Below are 9,479 nucleotides of genomic sequence, written 5' to 3' on the forward strand. Positions count from 1 at the left end.
TTTTTCAACCTTCCCAAATTCTGAAAATCGTTTTCATAAAATTCTGGCTCTTACTCGAAATTCCGCTTCCAACAGTCACTAGAATTTAACTTTTTCTCCCAAATACAACAAATTTCATTGAAATCGGTCGAATGGTTATCTCAGAAAAACGTTTTCCCGTTTTACATGTATTTGAATAGGCCGCGTCTGAGTTGGGCCCGAGGTAAAGCTTCCCCTTAAGACAACATTTTGAGGTATTAAGCTCGCCGTATCAAAAATAAAGTTGTTACCAAATCAAAAATGATATACTGAGACTGCCCCTGCCACCGTGTATATCGCACTGGTGGAAATAGCGGATGGAGCGTAGCGCTCTCATCAAGCACTGTTTCCTGCCGAATGCGCACAGTGGTACTCGCAGCCGCCTGTCGCCGTATTACGCACATTTTTTTTTCACTATATAGTGGAACGACAGCGCCTGCGCACGGTGCAAGTGACAGTGCTTAATGCAGAGTCGAGAGCTAGCTGTGAATTAGAAGACGTAAAATTTGACTGGGCGTAAAAAAAATTTAGCACCGTTAAGTTAGCATGTCACTGTGCACGAGCTACTGTGCTCTAGCAGCTCAGTTGGCTTTGTCGTGTCGCAGCTTCGAAACGTGACGCTTGGTTGCTAGTTAGTTGCGGAGCTCCTACCGATGCGCTTGCCTCATTAGGCAAGTGTTGTGTAACTTCACAAATTCTCATTGACGCATGCGTATGGACGTATGTATGTGCTCTACTAAAAGCACAATACCTATGTCGTTATACACTCGATTACCGTTAATTCAACGCTGGTGGGAGCGCAAGAACTGGTCGAATTATTCTAAAAGTCAAATTGACAAATGGCGGTTGTAGTCTGCAATGTCCGCAAAGTAGTCTGTGATGTCTTCTCGTTTCTTGCACATGACGCCCGACTCATGAGCCAACATGAGGCAGACACCGCCGGCATCTTTTCACATACTGCTTCAGCGTGACACGATACGAAACAAGTGGGACGGAAACGCTTCACGGGTGGAAGGAGTGTCGGTCACTAAAAGATATAACTAAATTTAAACACTTAAAACATATTCACGTTCACAGAAGAAGGGAATCAGCAGCAGCAGCGTTTTCTGAATTGCTTGTGTTTTCAAACATTTATTAAGCGCTGCGCGTATGAGGAGGCGCCGGTGGGGTCAAATTAACCGAAGTGGCATGCTTTCAAGTTCGCAGTAAACGACTTTTCATTCGAGAGCAACGTATAGTATTCCGCCGGGAGTTTGCAGCGCGTTAGAATTAAGCAAAGCGGCGAATTAACCGAAGTGGTTTTAAAGGAATGAGACTGCATAACTCAGATCAACTATCACAAACCACTGCAATGGTGTCCGGAATTCTGACTTACGTGTAGAAGTACAATTCGTTCGCTCTGCAAGCTTAGCTTAATTGTCTTCGCCATCTTTGTCGACTTAATTGGACATACACCAACGCGCTGGCCATACGGCCGAAGCGATACATACGATCTTCGATGATTACAGACGACTTTTTCGGCAGGCGTGTCCGACTGATAACACTATGTTATCCGAGAAAAGAAGAAGCGTTAGTCATTTGCTCGTGTGTTGTGTTTTACAGACATGTCCAGAACACTCCACTGCTTCGACTTGCTCAAACTGAACGACTGCTTAAATCCTAACGGCATGTTCAGTGCAGTCGCCATCTTTTCAACAAGACACACGCCCGAAATGTGCAGGTAAGCTTTAAGTCACCCTTAGATTCCATTCGACTTTCTTAGTGAAGAAGAAAAATACACTTGTTCCCCCATATTTTAAGCTGATAATGACTGGTTCACTGCATGAAAGTGCCGACATATTTTTAAAGCGGCTGCGAATGGCAAACGTCATGATAATGTGCTTACCACTTTTTTCAAGCGCGGATTGGACAGATACTTGCGAGGTTACAGTGTGCAGAGTATTACTGCCAATAAATTTTGAGACTTCACGGACATCGACAGAAAATCGCGTGTTTACTCATAGCTTGGCTGTAGCTTGAACTGGTTGGTGCTGTGCGCTTTGTAATTTGCCTTTTCTTCGGCCTAATTACCTAGCGTCAGTCAAAGCCCATACTTTAAAATTTTTGGCTGAACAGGAGTTTGTGCACTTTGGATTCTCTCTGTGAAAGTACACGTTAAGAAAGAAACAGCTAAAAGAGGAGACATAGGGATAAGGAATGAGTGCCCGGTTTTCTGCTCTGCACCAAGGGTGAGAAAAAAAAAGGAAAGTGGGAGATTGCGAATAGTCGACACTTTCGAATCGAACGAACCATGCATTGCCCCGTTTGATTTGGTCTTCGAATCGAACAGTCCGTATTTGTGAACAGGATTATCTTTCGAATATTTGAAATCGTCAAACGCGCGTGATAAAAGATAATGTGGAAAGAAAATGTGATAAATTTTACCCTGACTCTGCCATAGTGAACATAAAACCCTTAAAGTCACGTAGTAGAGCGTGCTACATCGCTGAACGAGTCAGACTATTCCCGCAAATCGCAAAGCCGCGTTCAATCGCATCCACCGAGCAGTCCTTAGTGTGCGAACGAACTGCCCATTTGTGGCCAATGCTGCCTAGGCATCTGGTTTTAGTAAACAATGCTTCATAATGTGCAGTGCCATGACAGAAGCTGGACATCGTTGGGAATGTACTAGGATGTGGCTATTTCTTTTCTGACGTTGGCGGATTTGAGCAAGATACCACAATCTGCACCTTTCAATATCTTCTGCAGTGCATCCGATTTGACGCGCTGTAAAGGGAGATTGTACTTCATATCGAAGACAGGTATAGAATTTTTAGATATATCGCGCGAGCGTCGACAGTTGTCTGCGCCTTACAATGACGATAATCTGCCAAACCTACAGTAGTACGCGCACGCACACGAAGAACTTTTTAGTGGAAGTGGCCTTTGCTATGGTGTTCCTTTCAAGACACCATGGTGTCTGAGCACGTCTCCTAAAGAAAAAAAAGGAAAGGAAAGCCGTGAAAATAAAAACATGTGCGCGACTAAGATGTTCGATATAGAGATGGATGTTTTCTTGTCCCTTCTTATTTCTGCAGTGTGCGGATGCGCCAGGAAATTAGAACAAAAAAGAAAAGAATAAAAGAAGCGGTCATCTGCAGGGACGAGGCGCGCACAAGGTGTTTCGTCCTGAAAAGAACAGCGTAGGAAACGACGGTCCGTTCGAGAGTGCTTTGTGTGCCTGCGCGTACTGCTACTGCCCGTCTCGCAGATTATCGGCGTGCGGTCGGCGCTCGCGCGATGTCGTTAAATATGGGAAGGCTGTCACAGGTAGTCGGTTATCACCCGGCATTCACCAGTCACACGTTATCTCCAGATCGTTCCAATATGAAAGAATACGTGTCTGTAAACGCCGCTGCAACCGTAGGCAGTACCGCAATGCTGAATAACGGTGGTTCACTGGTTCCGAGGGAGTCGCTGAATCAACCTGCTGAACCAGCCCCCGCAGTGAGCACCCGAAGCGGTGCTCACTCAACTTGCCTTGATATGTGTGCAGACAAACAGACAAAGTTCGACCCAACAGGCCGAGTTGACTGAGTTGTCCTACATTTGTCGAACTGATAATAAACTTCAATAAGACAGACTGGTGGGCTAGTTGGTACGGCATTATTCACACAGTAGCACAGAAGCCCATGGACATGTGCTTCTTGCTTCTGCGCTAGTCTGTAAATAAATTATAACGAGAACCCCGAATACTTCTAAATCTACATTTAGGTGGTGTCGCAGTTCTTCTTCAACGTATACGGTCACTCGCTGCAGTATTTGGGCCGACGATCACTAATTTCGCTATAGGCGGTTTAATTTTTTACACATAAATTATTAGCATTTCCGTAGGCGACGACGCTATGAGCAATGTATCGCTTCATAGGCTTTTAAAGTTACATTGGTTTTTGTTGCAACGCCTTCTATTTTCTTGCAACCGTTTACGCAAAGATCGTTTAGCATATGCGCTGCAGAAGTTATGTGATACTGCATTTCCTGAAGTGGCCTGACCTGAGCGACCACTTGTAGACGCGATGGGATGTCCCGTAAATACTCGCTGTTCGTGTTCAGATATTACACATTTACTTAATTATTTATTCAATTAGTTATTGTCATATAATACTTTCAACCAGTGGTGCTCGAATAGAGAAAATTATGAAATAAATCGAATGCGAATATTCTAGAAGACAGACTTTGGAATATGGAGTAGAACATGGAATACTCCGAATTTCCAAACCAATGGAAATATAAATGTTGCACGAAGTCCATATGAAAAGGAACGCTAGCAATGTTATATGACAATGCTAATTCAGTTTACAAATCAATGCCAGGTCAAGTCAGAAGTCTGTACCTAAATAACAAGTGATAGTTGACTGTATCTGGTGCATGGTCACAATGGCAGCAATGTCACAAAGGAACAGCTTGTCATCGTGTGCATACAGTAGGGTGCTTTGTTCGTTGTATGAGCGAAGTGGTGCTCCTTTAACATCGCACATTGTTTCAAAAAATAATCAGAACTCGGCGAAATAATAAACTGTATTGCTTAACTCGAGAGAACAAATTCGTAGGCTGCATAAGACGAGTCTTGCTTTTTGGACAAGTGCAATCCCTTGTGCACAAGTGATTTCCTTCATGCATTCGCTAAGGAATTGGTGCGTCTGGGCAACAAGCGTGGTTCTTTTGCAGCATAATTATTTGGGGGAGTCTCATCTCCATCTGCGCCGACCTTTTCTGCCTGTAGACTCGACGAGTGTTGTTGTCCCTTAGTGAACGAATATTCGACAACTTGAAATGGCCAATTTCGAATAAATAAAATGGTAGGGAAGGCGAAGCATCGAACGCTATATGAAGGTCTGGCCTTGCACCCGAATTTCGCGAACAGTGTTCTAGCTATAAGCGGGTGCTACGTGCGGGCGCGACCGAGCCTGCAAGGAAGATGCTGCTGGGCAGAAGGAACAGTACGCTGGCAGTCATACGACCAAGGCCGAGTGAGATGGCCTTCGCCGCAGGAATCGGGAGGCGACGGCGAAGGCGGACATCGGGGTGATGAGAACGAGAAAAAAAATGCATTTACATGATTTGTACAAGGTAGTGACTCGATCGGAGTGTCGAGCGATTCCGCCCAGGAAGGCTCTAAATAAGCTCCCGCGTACAGCCTAGACAATCGGGTTCACTGACAAGGAAAGCAGAAGCGCTGCTACCGACACGGTCGTATATCTCTCGTGATTCTTTCGTTGTCGCAGTCATCCCAGAGAGAAGCTGTTGGGGGCGCCCATGGAAGTGTCAGTCTCTGAGTTTTCACCGCAGACCTTTGGTCTCCTTGTCGAGTTGTGGCGTCAATGGCCTCCTCCCTTTCGTGGCTTACTTTGTTGCCCGGGTCAGCCCGTGGAGTGGGAAAGGCCGCAGCGGTGGCGTATTCTTGCAGACGATGAGATAGGCCTGGAATTCAGCGTCGCAAGTACGGGTGGCGTTCCAGCTCGACAAAGGAAAACGAGGTGGAACGTCACCCGTACTTGCGGCGCTGAATTCTGGGCCAATCCTAGATGCAGCTACAACGCTTCTGACAACGCTGACTTGGGGGCGCCGCCAACGGCATTGCTTACTTGTTTCCCCCAGTTCAAAAATAACATAATGAGAAAGGGGGAGTAGGCCCGCACCACCCGGAGGTATAAGGGGCTTAGAAAGCCAATCAATGTAGGAATGATGAAGGGGTCATCACGAATGACAATCCAAAATAAATTTAGATACAAAAGCCAATAAGGTCAGAAAAAAGGTTTGCGGAGCTGAAGCCAAAGGTATAAGCCAGTGTATTATAGGAGTATGAAGTATGTCATTAAAATTGACAGCGCGGATCCACCAAGTAGCATGCTCCTGTATGTTATATTAAGCGTTAATCTCCGGCAGTTGCGCGCATTCATTCATGGGCATTCATGGGTCTGAAGTCAGGACCATAAGCCACGGGGTAGAGACCCCACCACGGTAGGCATGTGCAGTACAGATGGAACGAACAGACATGCAAAAGTATTATGAAAGCATGAAAGAGCGAGGGGAGAGAGAAAGAAGCCATGGAAGAGCAAGATGAGTTAAGAGCCATCCGGAAAAGTGACAGTGGTTGGTTGCATAGGCACAGAACGCACAATGGCACGGGCTAACCGTAAGAGAAATGCGCGCTGCCGTTTACTTTGAAGCATAGCAGGCTACACCGACGGCGTCACATGCTCAATCCGAGATTGTGCGCACATTTGTGCCACTATCGGCGCAGTGCGTGAGCACTCAGTAAAATAATGCTCCGCGCAGCGAGTGCATTCTTGTGTCTCGCCGCTTTGTCCCGGTTAGCACGCTGCTTCATTCACATGGCATGATCAGCAGGAACGTTATTGTGCTTTTAGTGCGCTTGTACAAAATGATGGTGCCAGCAGAGGAAGGGAGAACGCTGCCTATGATCTGCCACAGAAGTAATTAAATGCAGCGTTGCTGGTGCATCTAGATCCCTCCGTCGTTTTTGCAGCCAAACATCTCCGTATCTCGGCAGGGCGCATGCGCCGTCGCCGGGACAGCATGACCACAGCGGCGGCGTTGGCACCCATGGTGTGAACACGGCTTGAGTATCCATATGACTGTTGGTGCAAATAATACGAATCGAACAGCCCAGGCTATATTCGTTTAGTATTCGAAATTTCGAATATCCGCACACTTCTACCGGGAACAGATATATCACCGGCCTACTACAACGTTAATTTGTTGATTAAATGAAAGTATTATGGGAGAACAAAGAAGCCTAGGACAAACAAAGCAAGTAAGCATTGGCAAAGGCCTCGCGAAGCAGTCATTTGCATATAGTAAGAGCGAAAGAAGAAATTTAACTGCACTTTCCGCATGCCGAGTAACGAAGGCTTCTGGCGTAAACGAGCAGCAATTTCCCTGTGCAACTCCTCCCCTCCCCCTTATATTTAGGGCATGGTGGCAAACCGAACGTGCATGTGCTTGACTTGCTAGACTGTTTCCTTTCACTGCTTTCCTCTCTCTTTGCCAAGCGTAACAGACTTCCGGGCGTTTGATCTGCGTTTCCCGCTGCCGCAGGGTCATCGAGAACAAGGTCACCCGCTGCTTGGACAGCGCACTGCTGAGCCCGGATGAGTGCGGAGAACGTGCCGACGTCGAGGGAGTGCGCAATTTGTTCCGTCTGTTCCTTGCCAACGTGGACTGCTCCAAGCAGAGCAGGAGCGACACCGCCCGACCACTGCCAGGCTCCAGATTGTTCGTGTTCGCGGCAGCAGCAGTTGTGTTACTGCGGCGTATATGATACGATGACGGAACTAGATGGAGCAGTTGAGAACGAGAACTGGTTACTTGGAGAAGTTTTCAGAGTTAGGTTCGTGATCGAAGAGCAGCGGGACGAACGCCGTGTGGCTAGAAAAAAAATATGTGGTTGAATCAATAAATTAGGAACACGAGCGCTAGCTATACCAACTTAGATTTTAGTGGATAAGGAATGTGTTGATAATAAGAGAGACTAAAGGATTACCAAAAACATATTTTCAATGGTCAGAGCCCACGCTAAACCTCGGAGCATTGCATCTCAAGGAAATAAGGTGACAGAAGCGTGAGCCGGCTTTCAGCGGCTGTGCACAACCCTGAGCTTGCTTTCTCGAATCTGTGCGCCCCATGATCTTTTATGTGGTAACTTTTGTTTAGCCCTTCGCTTAGTAACCTCCTTTACGTATTTTAGCAGTGTTTTATCTGACGATCTTACTTACTTGTGCACACGCTATGTTCGATTATCGCCTCGCCTTCTATGTACCTATAGATGAATTTATTGTCTAATAAGGAGCGCGATAACGTAAAGTTATTCCTCTCTGGTTTTATTTTATGTTCCTGACGTGAGATTTACGTAACCGTGGACGCAAGTGTGCGCGCGGGGTTGGGGGGGGATGCGCCATTTTTGGAGCAGCCCAATCAAACACTCGCATGGTTTACAGGAGGCCCCTTTTGTTTGTCCTTAAAGCGAATAGCATTGCCTACCATGAAAGAGTTTTCTTATCTAACCAATTGACGAAAAACGAGGAGCGCGGACAGGAGGAGCGGGTGTCGATGGGGCAGATCTAGAGGACCAAAGGTAGGTCACCACCAGACGAGGCTTGCATCGGCTTCTCCGAGTGGTCCGAGTGGCGTTGAAGTCACACCGACGTCACGGACGCGAGGCAGGCGTGAGGAGAGTGGTCCGCTGGCTTGGACGATTTGTCCGTCTCAACGATGACGGTGGTGCGCAACCGGACATTAGAAATGCCGCCAAGACGGATGGGCCCCGAAGAAAATTTGGCAGTCCGACGCCTAGGTGGCGAAATGGTTCGACAACAACGTGCTGACAAGAATAGCAGCATCGACTCCACCGGATGCGAGAGTTCAGCGCTCAGCACCACGAAGCGAAACGTCAAAAATCATCTTCGACTATTTCTGCTAGCAACTGTTCCAAGAAGCACTTCGCTAATGATTCGGTGCGGTGTGTCCGATTGGCTGTGGTTCCAGTCGGACAGTCAGTGCAGATAACCCAGGAAGAAATAAACGGACATAATTGATTGCTGTACCAATACCTTTGGCTTTACACGCACAAAACATCGCACAGCATATTCATGCATGTTCCATCAAAAAAGCATTAAAGCCTCAAGAACGACGTCTTCAGACTCTTGCTAGTACGTCCACTGCATTTAAGTGATCCACGAACCAGTAAGCGAGATAAGAAAGCTATTCGATTACGTAGATAATCATCTTCGATTATTTCTACATTATTCTTTTTCTTAATGGCGCCGCGTATTGAGTTCATTTTAGACAGAAAGGCCTAGTAATTGAATCATTGCATGCTACTGGCAGCAAAATTGCTTTATAACATTTAAACACAAAAGCGGTTTGAATGCATTTCGTGATAAACGAAAGTACTCCGATTCATAAAGTCGTAGCGACCTATGCGTTAATTCAGCAGCCAATCGTTGTCGTTCAGCGCCCGCAATATGGCAGCCGCTGCGGAAGCAGCTGATTGGCTCAGCGAGTCACATTTGTTTAACTATTCTCTATAGAATGCCGAAAAGAATGCATCTCTCGGCTGCGCAGGTTTACTTTCGGTCAAGGAGTATTTGCTGCCATCAAGCGGGACACCACTAAACGTGTAGAACGAGGCGAGCAAACACCGTTTTACTTGTTGCGCACCGGCATAGGCTAACTAAGTGCGTGGTGTTTCATTCAGAATGGTGCTCAGCTTCGAACTTAGTTTTTGTTATAGACCTTTTTTCATCTGGAAAGGAGGAAAGGGCGCGGTGAGCCTCTTCTCATCTTCGGCTAAGTGCAAGCCTGCGCGACGCTGCTCGAATGTGTGGCCGCTGCGGGCTACGGAACGATTTGGAGATGTTCGAGCTGGTTCTCCGAGAAATTGTGTGATGCCAGTTCAT

The 9,479-nt window shown here is 46.7% G+C and overlaps 1 protein-coding gene across 1 annotated transcript in view; it reads left to right on the forward strand.

Annotated features, from left to right (window-relative positions):
* LOC126540187 (uncharacterized) overlaps window positions 1-8,627 on the forward strand; it is a 91,058-nt gene extending 82,431 nt beyond the window's left edge. The window contains exons 8-9 of the mRNA XM_050186974.3: window positions 1,621-1,738; window positions 7,120-8,627. Of these exons, the coding sequence (XP_050042931.1) occupies window positions 1,621-1,738; window positions 7,120-7,342 (341 nt within the window). The 3' untranslated portion in view covers window positions 7,343-8,627. The remainder of the gene's footprint in view (window positions 1-1,620; window positions 1,739-7,119) is intronic.
* Window positions 8,628-9,479: the final 852 nt, after the last annotated feature.

Source organism: Dermacentor andersoni, chromosome 2 (assembly GCF_023375885.2).
Source record: "Dermacentor andersoni chromosome 2, qqDerAnde1_hic_scaffold, whole genome shotgun sequence".
NCBI lineage: Eukaryota > Metazoa > Arthropoda > Arachnida > Ixodida > Ixodidae > Dermacentor > Dermacentor andersoni.